The following is a 22,077-nucleotide window of genomic DNA, read 5'->3' as shown; positions in this document are numbered from 1 at the left end:
ATGTTGAACCTCCAGTGACCAGTATGAGAGAGTAAGAGCGTTAACACCAAATTTAACACACCTGCTCCCCATTTACACCTGAGACCTTGTAACACTAAGAAGCCACATGACATTGGGGAGGGAAAATTGCTAATTAGGCCCAATTTGGATATTTTCACTTAGGAGTGTACTCACTTTTGTTGCCAGTGGTTTAGACATTAATTGCTGTGTGTTGAGTTATTTTGAGGGGACAGCAAATTTTCACTGTTATACAAGCTGTACATTCACTACTTTACATTGTAGCAAAGTGTCATTTCTTCAGTGTTGTCACATGAAAAGATATAATAAAATATTTACAAAATATGAGGGGGTGTACTCACTTTTGTGAGATACTGTATATATTTTATATGTAACTGTATTATATTCAACTATTTAATATCATGAAATTAAATGAATATGAATTTATTTTCGCCCATTATTGGTACTTTTTTTCTATTTTCAGCACCTTATTTTCTGTGGGAAAAACTGCGATAATTTTCGGCAGCTGATATATTGGTGCATCCCTACTTTAAACTGGTGGACTTATCTATAATTATCCCCATCTTTATTATGCTGTATTTATTCATATTATATTTTTATGATTAATAATCAAAATAGTTGGCATGCATTCCCACGTATGAGTTAATTCATTGTTCACTGTTCAGGTCACCCATTCTGCACATTAATAACAATACTAACACTACATCATTTGCACATGTTGCACCCTGGAGTCTTAAAAACATACAGCTTGTTTGCTGAACACTGCCGTTTGCTCTTCGTCTTCACTGCTGTGAAAAAATACAATGCAATGCTGCTTCAATTGTGTCTCACACAATTACACCACCCACCGCTTGACATAGCCACAGTTCTGTTACCGTCTGTTCGTAGGTCATGCTCAAGGTTGAATCAAAAATGAAGATTTTCCTATACAAGGTAATAGGGTAAAACGAGATCTAGACAGCACCTAGTATGAGTAATGCTTATCTAGATGTGTAAAAACGATTGAAACCAACAACTTTCCTGTAGACTTTAGATGTTTATTGTAAAGATGCTTATATCACTAAAAATCTATTAATAATTTTGTCTCATCTTCTACACTTGCAAGGGCTGCTTACGTCTAAGCTAGTGCATCTTTGTATTCAGACACCCTGAAATATTTTGTGGCCATGCTCTTTTTACTTTAAGGCTAACTCAATGTTTTGTGCCAAAGGGGGCAGAATTCCTCTACCAACCCCCCATCCCCCCATATTTAGAATGTCGTTTTTTTGGGGGGGAGGGAGAGTGGGTACCTAATTTTGACAAGCCACAAGGAGTCACAGTTGGCTACCCACAGTTAAGATGCCGGAATCGGGGACCTGAAGACCGGCAAAGAGCAGGGTTGGGTGCAGACATCGCTGGATCCTGGGACAGGTAAGCGTGTGTTTTTTAAAAGTCAGCAGCTACAGTATTTTTGAAGTATTTGGTGAAGAACCTGTAAATTTGGTAAACAGAGGGAGTCCTGCTGTATCTGTGCACAACACAACTGATTGGATGCTGATCAGATGCTGGTTTTCCAGCATGCCCGTTCAACAGAAGGTGGGTCATGAGCCCGGCTTATGTTAGACAGAGTTGTACATGGGCTAAAAGTCATCCGGTCTCTGCCAAACCAACCGTTTTTTGGCTGATTTCCCAGTTTTAGTGGATGAGATGGAGATGTAGCTCTGCTGATTTCCATCATCTAATCATGTGCAAGCACAAAAATCTGTTTTTTTTTAAATTCTGTTTGCACCTGATTGAGTGTTCTATACAAAGTGAAACTTCATCGCATTCACTAAGCTGTAAGCCATGCAAAGCATGGAGGATGCACTATAGATGAGGCCAAGGCTAGCTTCACAGGGAAAGGAAACACTGTAATTTACCTATACCTACGTCTGCTTGAAAAAAAGCCCCATTCATTATTGCTGGCAATGCTGAGTTTGGTTGAATTGGTGGATAAGAGCTTGACAGCGTTTAGTGGCCTGAAGCTACTTACAGGCATTAGCTGTTAGTCAGACCTGCAGGTACGACCCAACTATCAAAAGTTGCCACAGGAGAATTGGAATGGTGACTTCCTCATACCAGAATTATCAGCTAATGTACACTGCTGCTGGTAAACGGACATTTAGGCCGGGTTCACACTGCTCCGGGGGGAGATCCGGATGTGATTCGCACCGCACTGCAGTGCAAATCACATCCGATCTCCGTAGCGATGCGAGTTCAGCCATACAGATAGTATGGCTGAATTCGCATCGCTCCCGCAGCAAACTCGCACGGGACCCTTTTTTTGGTCCGCAACAGAATCGGATCGCATGGGTGTTCACACCATGCGATCCGATTCCTGTGCGAGTCGGCAGATCGCACTGCGATATGCGGACGGATCTGGGGGTGTCATTAACATATCATTGACACTCCCAGCCGTCCGCATAGGGCAGTGTGAACTGCCGGCGGGAGGTGTGCGATGCGGGAAAACGCCGCGGATTTGCGGCATTCCCGCATCGCTGTGGTGTGAACCCGGCCTTAGGAGCAGTTGGGCATTTTTTTTTTCAACTGCTCCTGAACTCTCCTCTATGTTATCTTATCAGTAAATGTACACAGGGTCGTTTATAGTCATTTCTAGGCAGTTAAGTTTAGAGGCTTTTTTTGGAACCCCAAAAAATGCGTTCAGAAGCTGAGTTTAGAGGCATTTCAAGCTCCAAATGCGGCTAAATGCAGTAACTCGCGTTTAGCAGCGTTTCGTTTACAGACGTTTTTCATTTTAACCTAAAAAATAAATAGAATTTTTTTTCACATTCTTCTAGACGCAAACGCGGCTAAATGCAGCATGTAAACGCGGCTAAAAGGCTGTTTTTAGATGCCGGTTTCTAGCTGTCAAGTTAAATCGCTTAGGAGAGGTTGAACAACGTCCCGTGTACATGAAGCCTTAGAGGTCATTAAAACCTTGGGTGTATCCACCCAGCACTAAATACTAACTACAAAGGATCTATAATTAGGGGATGGTCTAGAGATAATCATAGGTTGGGCGTTACGGGAGAATGTTTACCTATGGATCACAGTTTTAAAAATATAATTTAAATATAAAAGGTAGGTGATAGAGTCACAGTTTACTGGTCTTCTTTTGAAAATTCTAATTGCCTGGTTGTGTTTGGCTTCAATACTTTTGAGTCATAGACCTGCAACAAGAATGCTTTTCCTTATTTCTTGTCCTAGGTCTTGAAGAAAGCATTGAAGCCAAAGCATCAGCATAGCAGCCAGGTAACTAGTGTTCTCAAAGAAGAGGTCAGCAATGGCAGCCACCAGAGGTGTTCTCGTGATCTCATGATTTTCTTGCAATTTGACCCTACCAATGATTAGAAAATGGAATGAATGTTTAAAAAATAAAAACCTTCTAACTAAATTCTACTGATGCTTTGCTCATGCAGGGTAAAGCAATACGGTCACTTAACTTCCCCGTCCCCAGCATCATATACTCACCCTTCTATTAGTCCCCCACCGCTCATTTGGCCCATAAAGATTTTGGAGGAGAAAGCCCCATGTAAGTTTTTCACCTTAATATATAAAATGCATTAAGGTACCTTGAGGCTTTACAACCACATTAAACCCATGATTGCGGTGCGATGCACACGATTGTGACACGGTAATACGCAATTAGAGGTTTAAATCAGTGTGAGGAGGTGACACTGTGCCCTGTGATCTTTGACTTCTCCCATGTTGTTCAGGTAGATCTCCACCTCTTAAAGTTTGCCTACCCCTGGTCTACTTCTACTATAAGTCATGCTACTATAAGTCCAACACTGAATGTACAAAGTACAGGGTCACATTTTCTGCTTTTGGCCAGCTACATTAAAGCGATCACTTGTCCTGTGAAGTAAGTTCTGATTTTTTCTATTCTTCCCATGATACATTATGCAACACATGGTCTGTTTCTGTAGAAAACATTTAGTCATTTTCTGCGTTACATAGTTTGCTTCTCATTTCATCCTACTAAGCAGAGTTCCCCATAACTAAATAGTGTCTGTGAAAAGGAACTCCGAAACCCTTTTAGAGCCTGGTAAAAACTATTTTTGTAGTTTGAGTGGAAGGGGAAGGGTTAGAACCTCTGTTAGGTTTATATTTCTGTCTGGGGAGATTGCCTGTCCTGGAAATACCCATCAGCAGGACTTTAGGCTAGTGTTTTTAATACATAGATAAATACAAAGTAAAATGAACATGACGTGAATGGGAGAAGCATCCTTCCAGCTTTTGAAGCAGTAGCATGTATCATGAAAGCAGTCTCTTTGGTGTTTGCTTTAGAATATTAATTGTTTCTACATGAAGTAAAAAAGCAGTAAATTGGGCTTGATATCTCATTTGTAACACATCACATCCACTTTGTTATGATTCATCAGAGGATTGATTCAGAACATTTTGCTTAGCAAGTGACGGCTGCAATAATTAGGTTAGATTACTGTGTTAGTAAGTGGCTTGAAATGAACCTTCAGGATACATAAATGTGACCTACTAATTAAATAATAGAAAAGTCAGTTATAGTCCCATAGTGCCATACTAGCAGGAGTAGAGTAGAATGAGTAGAATGAACACAGCTGATGTATTATCAGTATATTAGGTGCATACTGTTCCTTAAAATGGTTGTAAACCCTTACAACACACTTTGACCTACAGGTAAGCCTAGATTAAGGCTTACCTGTAGGTCCAAGACATATCTCCTAAACCTACACGGTTTAGGAGATATTTGCCGAAAGACAGGCACCGCTGTCTACGGCGCATGCGCCATAGACAGTGGAGCGCGGGCGCACTGAGCGCGCCATGGTCAACGGCGATATGCCGCGAGCTGCGCCTCCCGTGCGCATGCGCGGGAGTGACGTCATTGTGGGTTCGCCGAATGACAGCGGGGGAGCAGCAAGACCCACCGAGAAGATGGATGCGCCGGACTACAGGGGACAGCGGTGACTTCGATGGCTCCTGTGTCAGGTAAGTGACACATAATGGACTACTATGCGATGCATAGTAGTCCATTATGCTTTACCTTTGCAGGGAATGAAAGAGGAAGTAAACCCATCAGGGTTTACTTCCTCTTTAAAGTAACCCCCATCCAGGGGCGGACTGACAACTCATGTGGCCCCCCGGCAATAGGAGATTATGGGGCCCCCAGGCAATAGGAGATTATGGGGCCACACAGTATACAATCACACAGTATACACATACATGTACACACAGTATACACAGGCATGTTTCTATTGGCTGGGAAGGTACTGGAGAGGTGGGGCAGCCATAATCTCAGGATTTTTAGACCAAAAGGATGTCGATAAGGGACATTTCAGAGACAGATGTAAAAAAACAAAAAACAAAAAACACAGATTTTAACATACTGTCCCTGGTTTTACTGAGGCTGGGGGCCCGGGGGCCAGGGGCCCTTAGGCAGTGCCCGAGTGGCCAAATGGTCAGTCCGCCCCTGCCCCCATCACTAAAGGGTCAGAACAGCAGTGGCTTGAAACACAACCATGGTTCTGCTCCCTGCCTGCTGCAAATATTTAACTAACTCAATGATTAGAATACCTGCTTCCCCCACTGCACATGGGGGTTCCGCCCACCCATTCTTTCATCCTGTACTGATGTATGAGCCAGCAGGATAAGCCACTGTGTGCATCGGGGGTGGCAGGTACTCACAGACGTAGAAGTGCTGAACACCTGCAATGGTCTGAGAGTAGCATCACTGTGGCATTTATAGACATGGGCTGCTGGAAAGGTAAGTTTATCTCATTTACTACTTTTTTGGTCTGTTAAATATACAATTGTGCCCCCGTTCACATCAGCATGATTTTAAATGTGATTTGACAGGTTGGAGCCTATTGCTAGCAATAGGAGCATCCCAATCAGTGTCATGCCAACTTTGCGGTGCAGCACTGATTTCCAAAAGTAGTTCCTGTACTACTTTTAGCGACTTCGGGGGCGATTTCAATAGACATCTGTGCTTGAACCCGCACAGATGTCTTTCAGGTCGCCCCTGAAGTCAGATTGAAATGCGGCTTTGAAATATGAACTTGCACGATTTCAAAGCCGCGTTCAGTGTGAACGAGGGCTGAAAGCATTTTGTTATATCCCTTTAGTGGAAAAAAATACCTGTTGATCCTTTTAGAAATTCAGGAATGTCCTGTGTGCTGTCTATACTTCCTTTGTGGTCTTACCACTCACTTATCTTGGACCACAAAACAATTCCCTTTTATGTTAGGGGTCCATATAGTGAACTTGAGTTATTCACTTTACGGTCAACACAGAGGACAAGGGGGCATCCTTTACGTCTGGAGGAAAAGACATTTAATCTCCAAATACGGAAAGGTTTCTTCACAGTAAGAGCTGTGAAAATGATAGACTCCCTGCAGAGGTGGTTCTGGCCAGCTCAGTTGATTGCTTTAAGAAAGGCCGGGATTATTTCCTAAATGTACATAATATAACTGAGTACTAAACTTTACAGGTAAAGTTGATCCAGGGAAAATCTGATTGCCTCTCTGGGATCAGGAAGGATTTTTTTCTCCTGCTGTAGCAAATTGGATCATGCTTTTCTATTTTTTTCCACCTTCCTCTGGATCAACTGTGGGTATAAGATTGGGTATATGGGATTGTATGATATTTTTTATTTAATTTTTTTATTTTTTTTATGGTTGAACTAGATGGACTTGTGTCTTTTTTCAACCTGACTAACTATGTAACTATGTTGTGGAGATGAGATGGAGGGATGTGTGTTTTTTTTTTTTTTACAAATTACATAATGCGATTTTAAATCCAAAAACGACAGTCTGCAACAGTAGCAAGAAAACAGCAGCTTGTTTCCAGAGATAAGCTGCTGTCAGCCTGTCATTGCTCTGTACTGGCTTCCAGGATAAGGCTGTCAGCACTCACCTGGGCTCTCTGCTGCAAGCATAACCACTTGAGCTCTGGGAGGTTTTACCCCCTTCATGACCAGGGCATTTTTTGCTATTCTGCACTGTGCTACTTTAACTGGCAATTGAGCAATCATGCAACGCTGTACCCAAATAAAATTGATATAATTTTTTTTGCACAAATGGAAATTTCTTTTGGTGGTATTTGATCACCACTGGGCTTTTTATTGTTTTATTATATAAACTAAAAAAGGTCAAAAATGTTGAAAATGTTTTTTGCTTTCTGCTAACCGACTTGTGCTGTAGCAAATGATAGCACAGATAGAGCTGCGGGCACGCACACGTACCCTACCCGGAAATGCTGGTAATCCAGCACAGTGGGGCCGGCCTGCCACAGTAACAAGGCGGCAGGCGGTCCGCAAGTAGATTTATACAAGATACTTGCTGCACTACAGCTGATTTGGCCATGTGAAAAATAGACCTAAGTCTGTGGTTAGAAAAGGATTAATTCTCTTTGTTATAAAACCACAACCAGATGTATCTGGCTGGTATTATAAAACAGTTTAAAATTGTCCAAAAGAAACAGAACAGCTAATATTGCTTTGGAATAATTTCAGTTAGGCTCCATTAACATCTAAGCGTAGTGCAGCGACAGCTTCTGCACCACGTTCTTTTTTTTAGCTTTTTAAAAAAATGTTGTGGCGTGTTTTTGGAGCAGCACCATTCATTTGAATGGGCCTCCGTCCGCTCCAAAAATGCTCCAAAGAAGCTCAGGTACCAAATCTTGGCACAGAGCCAGGGGCATTTGGTGTTGCAATTTTAGCACGTCGCTTGGCAATTGCGGCAAAATCGCACTGCGTTTTAGGTGCCGTTAAGAAATAATGGCATCGCAAACGCATCCTGTGTTTTGCTGGGATTCTGGAATTGCGGGCAGAATCGCGCAATTCTAGTACGTTTAGGTGTGAACGGAGTCAATAGTATGTTTCTGTTTTGTTTACAACTATCACAACCTGTAAACAGCAGGATATTACAAATTGTTGGCAGATTTATTTCAGTCTAGCACAGAAATTACATACAGTATCTGAAATGATCATCACTTGACAAGCTGCCTGTATAAATAGTATTTTAATGAAAAAATGAATAGGTCTAAACTAAACTGTTTATTAAGGATGGCCAAACACAGATTAGCCTGCCAGACTATAGCTGGCCATACACATATGCAGGCATATACATATTGGGGGTTATTTACGAAAGGCAAATCCACTTTGCACTTGAAGGTGCAGTCGCTCTAAATCTAAGGGGTAGATCTGAAATGAGGGGAAGCTCTGCTGATTTTATCATCCAATAGTGTTCAAGCTAAAATGCAGTTTTTCGTTTTCCTTGCATGTCCCCCTCGGATCTACAGTGACTTTAATTCCAAGTGCACTTGCGGTGCAAAATGGATTGGCCTTTAGTAAATAACCCCCATAGATTACTTCTGTTCAGCCTGCAGGTCGAATGGAAAAAATCAAACCAATCGCCCTGTTCATGCTACACAGCATAGATGGATGACACTCCCACTGCGCCTATTGTATTTTGGCAGCTGGCCCGCTAGCTGTCAAAATACTGGAACAACAGTTGTATCTGATTGGACATAGCCACTGTTTGATAAGAAAAAAGGGGGGGGTAGGTGCGCTATGGACCCTAAATGTGAAATAAAATTAAAATACTATATGTGAACAACCCAAAAACAGAATTAGAACCCTAAATTTAAGAAAAAAGGGGGCTGCCACTACCATGTAAATTCACTCGGAAGGTAAAAAAAGTGAATATGTGCCCGAAGTGGTAGTATCGGCGCTCACCTACTATTAATTGCACCTACTGCAGGCTCACCTGCTATTAATTTACACTTTGTTTTTGTGTCAAAAAAATATGTAAAAAGTGTAACTGAAAAGTGCCTACGTGACAATATTTCTCAAAAAATGTCTCACATAAAATGATATACAAAAATGAAAATGAAAAGAAACCAATATTGTATGAGAAACATCAAGTGGGTATGATACATGTATAAATCCCTAGCCATATGCATAGAAAAAAATTTGTGAAAAAACCTACTTCACATATAAACATTAAATTCACTTATTGCGATTTATCAAAAGTGCAAAGATGCTAAAGTACTAAACATGCAAGAAAGTGCCTTATTGACAATAATGACAAAAGCCACTGCAAAAAAGTGCTGCGTGCTGCTTAAAGTGCCATAGTATATAAATTATCTGTCCTTGTGCGATTATAAAGTCGCTAAATTATAGCATGCGTTTTTTAGTTGATATAAAAGTCCAACGGCAAAAAAGACAGTACAGCTCTAATAAAAGTTCTTCTATAGCAAAGGTGACTGTGTGCTTTAATTTTCAGTGGATTCCTGGACTGCGACCGTTGCGATTTTTTGTATAAAAAGACAATAATCCGCACTCACCAGCTCCCTCTCCCCTTAAGGGATTAATGCGCCTCCACAGTGTAAGAGCCCCTGTGTCGCTGTGCAGAGCTGGTCCAGTTAAAATCCAGTGGTAATCCAAAGATTTCCTCATTAAAAGCAAGATGAGGCAAACATAGTGTAATCCAGTTTTTTTAAAACTTTATTAAGTAAAAAGAAAGCTACTCACACATTAGAGGTTTAAAAATACATTTCAATGGATGTGGGTGTCAGCGTGTTTTGAATTCACCGCCGCCGCCGCTATACGAGAGTGTATGCACCTTAGGCCATGCCCTACGCGTTTCGTCATCGGACGTCGTCTTGACACAAAAACAAAGTGTAAATTAATAGCAGGTGAGCCTGCAGTAGGTGCAATTAATAGTAGGTGAGCGCCGATACTACCACTTCGGGCACATAGCCACTGTTTGGCTTACAATTTTCCACCTGGGTCCCTTGATTTTTCTTTTTCGAGAGATGTTGGCTGGAAGATGGCCACCTACTACCACTACTTTTGGCCATTTCATCAGGAAGCGGCCAAAGTTCCTTCTATATATGGCCAGCATAAGCTAGATTGGGCGACCAAATTTCTATACATTCTACACATGTTTAAATGTTGTATGCAATTTATTTTACCATACATAAATAAATCCTGGTGCTCTCATCCTGTCAGGATTTAGACTTTGTACTTGAGCAGTGTCTTAGTGTTACAAGTGACACAGTTGACTGGAGACAGCTGCTTCATGTCCTCACTGGTTACTCCAGCATCTCAAACTCTGTATGATCAAAGTTTGCAATTACTAAGCTTAAGCTGCCTTATATACGACTGAAAACTATGTGTGTGAGGACAGTGTGAAGGGTGAGTCTTTCGGGGGGCATTAGGGTGCTTGGTGGGCCATGCTCTTCTGAAATTCTGGGTATACCAGGTCTTACTAAATAGATGGCATCACATGAATTGTGCCTATTTGTGTAAAGATGTCCTATTCTCTGCACAGACCTAATGCTTCCTTCAGTTTACACAACAGAGTTCAGCCAAGAACATAGTGAAGCGGGAAAGTGCAGGGAAAAATGATTTGACTGTACAGTGAAAATGAAAACAGATGCTTCTGCGGTTCACACAGGAAGTCTGAGTGAACTTTTGACAGCAGCTGCCCTGCTGACTGAACATTATTAGTAAGCTGGAAATATTGTCCCACTGTGCGAGTGAAAGAAGTGTGGAAATACGGTTTGTGCTTATCTACGCTGGCAGCTGCCTATTCCGTGGAACTCTTTCTCAGTGAACCATGTGACATTAATGATATCACTTTACCCACGTATAGGCAGTTAAACTCCACCTTTCTAGGAAACCGATTATGAGGCGCGGCAGCAAATAGCATTTTTACTAAATATATACTTACTTACATGTAAAGAAATGAACACTTCCTTTGAGATATGATGCAATTCTTTAAGAGATTGTACCGGTAAAATGAAACAACATTTTAAAACTGACCCAGGTCACAGATCAGGTTGGTTCTGGTGGCTTTGGACTTTAGTCATAAACAGGAAGGGGACATATGTTCACAATATGGTGATACAAGCTAAATTTGAAGAAGAGTAATGAGAATTGTTTTCATTTTTCTTCTGTTTGACATCTATATTATTATTATTTAAATTTTTTATTTTATTTTTGTGGTTAAACTGTATGGACTTGTGTCTTTTTTCAACCTGACTAACTATGTAACTATGTATATTATGTTGCATGTATTATCTATGCAAAATGTCAGCCAACCCTGTTTCTGAAGGGACCACCATGCTTCCAGGGGGTGCTACACTTTTATTCCAAAGAAAATTCATTGTAAACAGTCCATCCTCTGTAATACAGTAAAACCTTGGATTGCGAGCATAATTTGTTCCAGAAACATGCTTGTAATCCAAAGCACTTGTATATCAAAGTGAATTTGCCCATAAAAAATAATGGAAACTCAGATGATTCGTTCCACAACCATTTATTCATAGGTCCTTCAGTTTATAGTGCATATAAAAAGATTGTAGCAATGTGATCAGTTGTGTAACCATAAAATGTCCATCCACAGATAGAAGCCTCTACAAAGGGATTAGAAGCAAAATCCAGCAGGAGCTACAGGGTATAAAAGAGAAGAGAGGCGCCTCTAAGTTTAGAAATATGGTTACATTTAATGAAGGTACAACATTTAGCAACTCACATGGTTGATGATTAAAAGAGACACATCTAAGTATACAGGCATCTGAGGTAAAGCTGTCTGCAATCGTGACCAGGAATACTATCATGCAGTAGAGAGGTCTGAAGGCAAGGCTTGAACCACTCATGGAGTGCGGTGTGGAAGGGACGATGTCAATGGAGGTCAGGAGAATGGTCTATGTGGACATCTTTACCCCGGATGCCTGCATACTTAGATGTGCCTGTTTTAATCATCAACCATGGGTTTCTAAATGTTGTAACTTCATTAAATGTAACTGGATTGCTACACTTAGAGGCGCCTCTCTTCTCTTTTATACTCAGTTGTGACATGGCACTACTTGTATATCAAGACACGATTTATTAAAACATTTTGCTTGTCTTGCAAAACACTCTCAAACCAAGGTTTTACTGTATTAGTAAGACAGGTCTATGAAAGGGCAGTTTGGCAACAAACAGAACAATAAAAAGGGACCTGCTGAGGCCATGCAGTGAAAACAATTCTGCAAAAAATCAGAAAGTCCATTCGGTTAGACATTAATCCGATTTTTATGTTGTGTATTAAAACCAGATCCTAGATACATCCTCAGTTGAGCTGTGGGAGGTTCTCCTTCAATGAGTAGAATTTAACCTCCCATGTTTCTGCTTGATTAGAATTTACCATCCAAGACAGCTGTGAGGAATTTACTACAACTTCCATTTTGATACATTTAGGCTGGCTGAGGACAATATCTGAATCAGCCAAAATTCTAGCTGTGGGTGGCCCTGCAAGTACCACCACCATCATTTTCCACCTGGGTCAGTGATTTGTAAATCAATTTAAATCAAATGTTTTGTTGAATCGTGAAGAAAATGATTGGCTAAACAGTGACTGAATCCTATCACTATTCAGGCTGAATACAATAGTTTGTAGTGGGTGTCAAACTCAATTTCATTGCAGGCCGTATCAGTAGTATGGTTGGCCTCAAAGGGGCTTTTGAATCTGCAAAGTGCAGGGTTCAGAAATGTGTTACATACAGAGTGCAGAATTCAAGATTATGTTACAAACTAAAGTGCAGAATTCAGGAGTGCGTTATGTACAGAGTGCAGGGTTCACTGGTACGCTATGAACAGAGTGCAGGATTCAGGAATGCGTTACCTACAGAGTTCAGGGTTTAGGACTGCATTACCTATAGAGTTCAGGGGTTCCCCTGTGTACTGAGTGCAGAGTTCAGGGGTGTGCTATGTACAGAATGCAGGGTTTAGGAGTGTGCTGTACACAGAGCACAGGTTGTGTACCCACCCCCCTCCCCAAAGCTTCCTCATATCTCTCTCTCCTATCTAGCTCAGCTCTAGTCCCTGTGTAGGTGTATCTGCCTCTCCTTGCGCAAAGATTGTAATCTCTCTGAAGGTTTGTCCCCTTTGCAAGTGCATGCAGGGATCTGTTTGATCCAGGAGCTGTTGAGCAAAGCTGACCTTGTAAACACAGAAGCCGGGACAGCAGGGAGTGGGAATGGAGGGTAAGAGCCAGAAGTGGTGGCCAGAAGTGGTGGAGAGGCTTCCGCCACGTTCCAGCTAGAGCTGCACGATTAATCGTTAAAGAATCGAGATCCTGATTCAACTCTCCTCTTAAAACAGCATTTCCCCAATTCTATGTAACGAGTGCAGAGAGTTCTTTGCTCATTGCTGACAGCTGAAAAAAATAAAAAATCCAGGCAGCCTGTCAAGTCTATCACAACATTGGAGATATGGAGATAAAGAGAAACATTGTATCATGTAGTTCTTTAGAAGGAATGAACTTCTGTCTGTAAATTAGGTGGGTTTAACCACTTAAAGAGGAACTGTAGTCTGCTCACATAATTTGTAATAAAAACATCTTTGCCATTCAGAAACTTCCCTCCAACCATGTTGCATATTATTTTATATATACGATGATTCTATACTTGCCAAATATGCTGCAGAAATCTCCCTCCACTGAGTCTGACTGCAACTATTTTAAATGTGGGCAATGGAAGCTGCTGCCTGTTCTCTTCCTGGATTTACACAGACACACAGAGGCACACCTCCAGCTCTGCAGCTTTCATTGGCCCTCTTATGACTCACCCCCACTTCCTTTCTGGCAAATTTTCAGGAGAGTGAGAGAGAGAGCTGTGTATGATGTTATAAGCCTAGGTATTTACTGGCAGAATAAAAATGTTTTACTATCCAAAGTCGAAACAACAATGGCAGAAGATTTAATAGATGGAAATCTGAAAAAATGACTGAAGTTCCGCTTTAAAGACTAAACCTTTTCCTGACACTTGTTGCTTACATGTTAAAATTGGTATTTTTTGCTAGAACATTACTCAGAACCCACAAACATTATATATATATATATATATATATATATATATATATATATATATATATATATATATATATATATATATATATATATATATATATATGCAGAGACCCTAGAGAATAAAATGGTGGTTGTTGCAATATTTTATATTGTGAAAAAAATACATGAATTAAAAAATAAGTTAAAAAAAAAAAACAGTAAAGATAGCCCAATTTTTTTGTATGTGAAAGATGATGTTACACTGCGAGAATCGTGAGAGAACCTTGATCTTTATTCAAAGCAAAAAAAGTTGTGATTCTCATTTTAGCCAGAATCGTGCAGGCCACACGACAAGGCCTGGCGGGCTGAATTCAGCCTTGTATTTGACACATGTGATCTACGGTACGCTGTTTAGCATTTGAATCAAAGAGAGAAAACTAAAGGGATTCTAAGGACTCATTTTTTACCTAACATAAGAAAAGATGTTATACTTACCTGCACTGTGCATTGGTATTGGCCCGAACCTTCTCTTCTGTGGTCCCCCACTGGTGATCTTGGCTCCTCCCTTTCTGTATTTGGCACCATAGCAAGCTGCTTGTTATGGGGGCAGATGTGGTAGCGAATGGCACCTACTACTCTCAATCTGCTCTGTGAGAGCAGGGAGAAAGAGTAGCGCCGGTGCAAACGGGCATAGCGTTGGACTGATATTGGGGGAAAGCAAACATTTAGTGAAAGGTTTTATTTACCTTAACACAGCTAATGAGATTGTGTGCTAGTTAAAAAAAAGCTCACTTTCCATGACATACAGAAGATGCTTGTAGTGGAAATAGTGACACAGCTAAGTAAAATCGATTTGCCTAGCTGAACCGCTGCCTCTGAAAACTTAATCTAGCACCTGGAAGAGCTAACGCCCTGACATTTCAATGCAGGTGTGGTGACTATATGGTCACAAGTGGTGACGTCACCATGCTTTTCATAACCTTTTCCCCAGGATACGTCTTATCTGTTCATGAAAAGCATTTGTGGAACTGCTGCATAATTTAATATCTTAGCATTTCCCCACATTATCTCATAGGCTGCCCATACACAGAACTAGTTCTTTCCCTTCAACCACAGGTTGCAGGAAAGAAATTCTCTTGTTTCCCCCACCAACACAGACAGTGTTTAGGGAATCCTTCCTGCTGGGCTATTGTCTTCTCCTGGTGTGGGGGAAGCCATCCCCACCGGGAGAAGACAGTGATTTTCGCCACTAGCGATAATTGCAAGTAAAACCCGTCATGCTGGTTGTACCCAAGTTGATCGATCGATCAACTTGGTACATTCAGCCTACCCATGCAGAGTTGGAATCTCGGCCGGTTCCTGCTGAACTGGCTGAGATTCGAACCTTGTATGTCCTGCCTTAGATGCTTTGCAACCAATGATTGCTTAATGCCATTTTCTTGCATCATTCTTTAGTAGCTGTTTCATTTAATAAAGGTTTTGCAGTTTTTTTTACAAGCAGTTAAAGGAAAAACAAAACAAAAATGAGTTGTTCTGACCCTTGGTTATGGGCAGCTGCATAGAGAAGACCTCCACAATGTCCTGTTTGTATGAGAGATATAATCTGATTGGTTCCTTTGAGTATATGTGCACCATTGATGTTAGCAATGCTTTGTCGCTGAGTACAGAAATCGGACTCTGTGTAATATTCCTTTGGGATGAATGATTGCATTTGCAGAAGCCCCGTAAATAGACTATGTGAACAGAGCCTGGAACTTGGCTCTCCCATTGTGTTTATTCCGAAGCTTTTTGGTATTGAATTATGAATTTATTTTCAGTCGCCCTAACACTTGATTCAATTGACTGTTCTAGAAGCAGAATTCATTATTTGTTGATCGCAAATCAGATTACCAGGTTGTATTTCAGCAACGGTTACGCATTACACAATTCCGAGTGGAGCAACTACCCTACTGCTTTCCTTTTTAGCTTCTTCTGTCTGTAGTATATTGTTAATGTGTCCACATATTTTTACTGCTTACATTTTATGGTGTTGTTCTTCACTCGTGCAGAAACTGTCAGATTACATAGATCTTCTATGAGTGCTTATGTAATATTCCATGGGCTCACAATCCAGTGCTTACCAGGACTCTGACTACCTTTATTAACACTATTGGTATGTCATACAGAGTATACAGAGATTGTGGCTGTCAGCATGCTGCATTTGTCAATTAAAGTTGAGGTTTAGTCAAAAATATATTTTTTTCTCTTATAACTGCAGTCACATAACTTACCTATAATGAAGTATGTCCTATGTCATGCAGGTTGCTGCTTCGTGTAGACAGCTGCAGAATGCCCAGTCCTCTTCATGGTGCTGAACTTGTGGCACGACAGGCATTAATAGCTTTTGGTCTTCAGGATGAGCTGCATTTAGAATGACCTGATGCAGACTGCATGAATGTAACACAATGTTTGAGTGGGGGCAGCCAGATAAATAACAAGATTCTCTCCCCCATTCGGGGATTGTGTTACATTCAGTGTAAACAATGAATAGGCGAGTCTGAATCTTCTCAATGGATCAGAGGGGAGAAGAGGACGGGTCTGAATCTTACTGTCTTGAATGTTGTGGTGGAAATTCAGCACCAGGAGGAGGACTGGCATCCTTGTAGAGAAGATTTCTACACAACCCAGCGGCTGCATGACATGGGGCACAATTCATTATTTCATTACAGGAAAGTGATGTGAAAATCATTTTGGCTAAACTTCAACTTTAAATATGAAATTCTTTGGTCAGACTGCCTGCTGCTTTCCATCTTGTAAGACATATATTTGTAGTGAACTAACTATTGCCGGCTGAATTGGGAAAGAATGTGATGCGAAACCTTGACCTATGTATTTAACAAAATAGCTTAGCAGAGCACCCCTGTCAATGGAAAACAGCAGAGTTAGGGCCCATTCACACATATAGACCGTTTGTCTGTTTTTCACCCATCCCTTGATGGATGAAAAATGGACATCAATGCATTCCTATGGAAAAACAGTTATAAATAGATAAACATCCATTTACATCCATTTTCATTTTTGAACAGATTAAAGCCCTATTTTTCATCCGTTAAAAAACGGATTGGATGAAAAATGGATCAAAACTGATATTTTTGCATGAAAAAATGGTTCCAGGACTCAAAGGGTTAAAGCTGAGCACCAGCCCTCCTCCAAAAATTATTTTTTATTATTAGAAAACGTACTTGTCCATGGACCACTGCGATGTCAGCACCCTAGATGATTTTTTAATCGGCTCTCGGGTTCTGCCGCCACCATTCCTCGTAAGGGAAACTGGCAGTGAAGCCTTGTGGCTTCACAGATGAACTCCTACTGTGCATGCGCAAAGCGGGTGCATGAATGGTCCGGTGGCAGTGGAAGGAGGAGGGGGGCCGAACTTCCGCAGCGAGGTCTCCTGGAAGGGGGGATGAGTACCTGTCAAATATAGGTACCGCCTCCCCCCAAAAGGTGCCAAATGTGGCAGCGGGGGGAGCAAACAAGCAGAGCTTTCCCTTTTGGATGGAGCTCGCTTTAAGGACTCTAGCTGGCAGATGTAACAAAACTGATGGCAAAATGATGTAAACTTCATCCGTTTTTTTTTTTTTAAATGACTGAACTGATCAAACAAATGGTCCGCATGTGTGAAAGGGGCCATAGATTTTAAATTTTCCAACTGAAAGTGATTGTAAAGATTTTTAAAAAAAATTAAAGTAACAAACATGTTAAACTTACCTGCTCTGTGTAATGGTTTTACACAGAGCAGCTTTAATCCTCCTTTTCTCAGGTCCTCCTCCAGCACTTCTGGCAATTCCCCTATGTCAAGTCCCCCCATATCAAGTCCCTTGCTATAGGGGCACTTGGACGTGCTCGGTCCTGAGCCCCACTCTGTGTGTCCATAAGACACAAAGAGAAGGCCCCCCCCTGCTGCCTCTGCACTGACTGTGATTGACAGCAGCAGGAGCCAATGGCTACCGCTGCTGTATTTGAGCCAATGAGGAAGGAGAAAGCACAGAGAGCAGTCGAAATCAGACTCAGGTATAAAGGGGGGCTGCAGGGAGAGCTGGATGCAGAAGGCTTAGTACCTTTCTGCATAGAATGCAAGGTAAAAAGCCTTCTGCCTTTACAAACACTTTAAAGAGGAAGTAAACCCTGATGGGTTTACTTCCTGTTTCATTCCCTGCAAAGGTAAAGCATAATGGACTACTATGCATCGCATAGTAGCCCATTATGTGTCACTTACCTGACACAGGAGCCAGCGAAGTCACCGCTGTCCCCTGTAGTCCGGCACATCCATTTTCTCGGTGGGTCTCGCCGCTCCACCGCTGTCATTCGGCGAAGCCGCAATGACGTCACTCCCACGCATGCGCACGGGAGCCGCCACGCACGGCATATCGCCGTTGACGGGTGCCGCGCTCAGTGCGCCTGCGCGCTGCTGTCTACGGCGCATGCGCCGTAGACAACGGTGCCTGTCTTTCGCCAAATATCTCCTAAACCGTGTAGGTTTATGAGATATTTCTTCGACCTACAGGTAAGTCTTAATCTAGGCTTACCTGTAGGTCAAAGTGGTTTGTAATGCCGCGTACACACGAGCGGACTTTTCAACATCCAAAGTCCGAAGGACTGAGTCCGTCAGACTATCCGATCGTGTGTGGGCTGCAACGGACTTTTGACTCGCCAAAGTCCGAAGGACTTTAGAATATGGAACATGCTTCAAATTTTCCCGAAGAAACTCCGCCGGACCCGGTCCCCTTCGAAAACTCCGCTCGTGTGTATGCTACTCCGACGGACTAAAACCGACGCTAGGGCAGCTATTGGCTACTGGCTATGAACTTCCTTATTCGAGTCGGGTCGTACGTCATCACGTTCGAATCCGTCGGAGTTTAGTGTGATTGTGTGTGGCCAAGTCCGTTCGGCCGAAAAGTCTGTCAGAACTCCGTCGGAATTCCAGCAGAACTCCGACGGAACTCCTTTGGAAGTCTGTCGGACATAAGTCCGCTCGTGTGTACGGGGCTTTAGGGTTTACAACCACTTTAAGTAGTAATGGTACATATGTAAGATAATGTTGTGATTGCGAGCCTTTTGTGACCCCTTGAGCTTTGATTATTGTCCATATGTTTTAAGATCATAGTTATTTTTTGGGAACCATTTTATGCACATGGCAGTGTTATTTATTTATTTTTTCATATCATGCATGGTTTCTTGTTCTTACACATTACATGGTGTAATATTTTTATTATATGCACATAATTTTGTGAAGATTTCTATTTTACAAGTGTTACTTTAAAAAGGTTTAAAATGAGTGAATCATTTTTTATTTTATTTTTCTTGCAGAATCTTGGGACTAGCTGCATAAATGAACAGAGAACTCATTGACCTCGGCTCCAGATGACTTACAACTAAGTAAAGGTATTTCTCTTTTTCTCTTTGTTCCTTGGTACAAGTAGTCACTGTGCCGTCTGTACATGTGGGCTCTAGAGTCAAGTTTCTGGATCTCGACTGCTGTATTTCTGCAGAGTTGTCTTTTTCAGTGTAAATTGAGCACATCAGATCCCTTATAAGACTGCGGTTTTATTTTGAACGCATGTCATTTGAAATGGTGTTAAAGCTCGATTTACAGCCAAAAGGAGCATTAGTGTAACGTTTCAGCATGCGCTGGCCTCATTGTAACATTATAAAATGAATAAATCCCTCTGGGTTTCTTACCCTTTTAAACGGAGCCAAAAAAACAGAGAACTGAGGAGATTTGGGGTCAAATTCTAAGCAGTTTAATTGTTATGAAATCTCAGCCAAAGCTGCAGAAAGCATCGCATACTCTAAGCAGAAAAGCTTTGCCTGTAATAAGCTGCCTTGTTCACGAAATCCAGGACCTCGCCGTTATGGGATGGTTCAAAACAATGAAGGTAAGAATGCAGACGAGCAGCTAAAGAAGAGAAATCTGTCTCTGTTAACTGTTCAGTCGGGTAACTGGAAACCCTTTCTTGTGCAGATGTCTGCAGCAGCTAATGAAAATGGAAATGCAACAGGTGAAAGAACGAATGGAGAAAAAACGTACAAAAAGGTATGTGGGACAAGACACCCATTTTTAGTGTACAGCATGCAGTTTATTATTACTGGTGACCCGCTTTCTTTAGCACTTGCTTTCTGCAAAGATGGTAATGAATATGTGGCTTTATATGCTGTTTTTTTTTTACTGTGGATTTTCGTGATACATATTGTTGAATCAAAATCACCTGGCTACAGCATTTTAGTTCAACCGTACTTCAAATAAGTCGTTAGTAAGGTACAGGTATAAAATTGTTCACATATGCCAAGAAGAGCAGGGTATAACGATAGCTGAAGTAATAACTACAACAATGTAGAGACAATGGGGGTTATTTACGAAAGGCAAATCCACTTTGCACTGCAAGTGCACTTGGAAGTGCACTAAAAGTTCACTTGGAAGTGCAGTCGTGCTAAATCTAAGGGGTCGATCTGAAATGAGTGGAAGCTCTGCTGATTTTATCATCCAATCATGTGCAATCTAAAATGCTGTTTTTTATTTTCCTTGCATTTCCCCCTCAGATCTACAGCGACTTTACTTCCAAGTTCACTTTCAAGTGCATTTGCAGTGCAAAGTGCATTTTCCTTTAGTAAATAACCCCCAGTGTATTAAGCCTTGTAAAATAAAATAAGACATGCTACTAGTGTCTTTATTGGTGGCTAATTTTTTTTTCTCATATACATTTTTATTATGTTTAAAATTTAGAAGAAGAAAAATTACAATATTATTTACATATGATAAGAAAGAACAATTTACAAATCAAATGGATAATCAGTATAGGTAACATAGACATTATGAGGTTGATTTACTAAAGACGACTACACTGTGCACTTTGCAAAGTAAAGTTGCACTCTGGAAGAGCAGTTGCTCCAGAGATTAGTAAATGAGGGGAAGCTCTGCTAACTTCCATCATCCAATCATGTGCAAGTAAAAATGCTTTTTTTTTAAATTTTCCTTGCACGTGGTTAGGTACACGTTGCAAAGTGAAGCTTTACCTCATTTACTAAGCTCTGGAGCAACTGCACTTACAGAGTGCATCTGGACTTTGCAAAGTGTACAGTCTATTTGTCTTTAGTAAATCAACCTCTAAGTAACAGATAATAAGTTACAAGATGGAATACAAAAAAATATGATTATGGGGGGAAAGCTGGAGAGGAATACCAAGTTGGGGTTTACAAATATGGACATTTTTGGGATGTATGAGTAAGTCATAAAAGTAGTAGGGATTTATCAAAGTCAGAAGGAAGGAAAGATGTGATCCAAAAGCATGACATTTTTACATATTTGTTGGTATTGTCGTATAAAATGGCAGCAAGTTTTTAATTAAAAAGGTAACAAGCCCTTCCCCTACTTTTCTTTTCTTTTCCTGCTTTTGTTCTTTTGCGACTTTCTAAATTGTTCTCGATAATAATGACGAGCCTTATATCCCGACTTCTGGTCCTATCGGATGTTAATCACAGTATGGAACCTGTTATATCTTCGAATTTACATTTTTCATAATATTTTGGATGGGATCACTCTGGGTTTTGTACCCCTGGGTTAGTCCCTCCCTTCTGCTTGACTCCTGGAAAAGGGTTATACTCGTTGGACTGAGCAGTGGAAGGCCTGGTGCAAGCTGGCCTTCCTCCCATGCATAGAGCTTTTCAGACAGTCTTCATTATAGTTTATGCGTTTGTTTTTCCCTCTTTTTTTTTTTTATATATATATATATGCATGTTTTTTCTCCCTTTTAAGTCAAAACTGGTGGTTATTGAAACTATGGACTGTTCCCAGATAGCTCAGAGGTTGGGAGTGCTACCAGATTGAGATATAGGACTATACTGGTACACCTCGATTTTGATACTACTCTATGCCATTACCATTCTTGATAGCCTGAACCAGGGCTTTTTTTCAGTGGGAACGCGAGGGAACGCAGTTCCGCACTTCCAGCACTGAATATATATGTACTGGCAAGGGGTACTGGAAGGTCTATTGTTGTTGGCTGCTGGGGTATCTATTGTTACTGATGGGGATCTGTTTTTGTGTGGTGGGTCTATTGTTGCTGGGTAAGTCTACTTTTGCTGGTGGGGGGGTCTTTTCTTGCTGGGGGGTCCGTTTTTGCTCAGTGGGATCTAGTGTTGAGGGAGAGGTCTATTGTTGCTGACTGCTGTAGGGTCTGTTGTTGCTGGG

At 41.2% G+C, this 22,077-nt stretch overlaps 1 protein-coding gene across 4 annotated transcripts in view; it reads left to right on the top strand.

The window, feature by feature from the left end:
- PIP5K1B (phosphatidylinositol-4-phosphate 5-kinase type 1 beta) overlaps positions 1-22,077 on the top strand; it is a 241,410-nt gene that overhangs the window by 88,345 nt on the left and 130,988 nt on the right. For 3 of the 4 annotated variants that reach the window (XM_077474979.1, XM_077474982.1, XM_077474978.1), the window contains exons 2-3: positions 19,200-19,274; positions 19,855-19,926. In XM_077474979.1, the coding sequence (XP_077331105.1) occupies positions 19,855-19,926 (72 nt within the window). In that variant the 5' untranslated portion in view covers positions 19,200-19,274. Of the gene's footprint in view, positions 1-3,266; positions 3,289-19,199; positions 19,275-19,854; positions 19,927-22,077 lie in introns of those variants that run through there. The other variant, XM_077474981.1, reaches the window with a different exon arrangement.

This window comes from Lithobates pipiens, unplaced genomic scaffold (genome assembly GCF_037356315.1).
Source record: "Lithobates pipiens isolate NorthernLeopardFrog02 unplaced genomic scaffold, aLitPip1_a1.2 Scaffold_13, whole genome shotgun sequence".
Lineage (NCBI taxonomy): Eukaryota > Metazoa > Chordata > Amphibia > Anura > Ranidae > Lithobates > Lithobates pipiens.
This window is presented reverse-complemented; position numbering and strand designations above follow the sequence as displayed.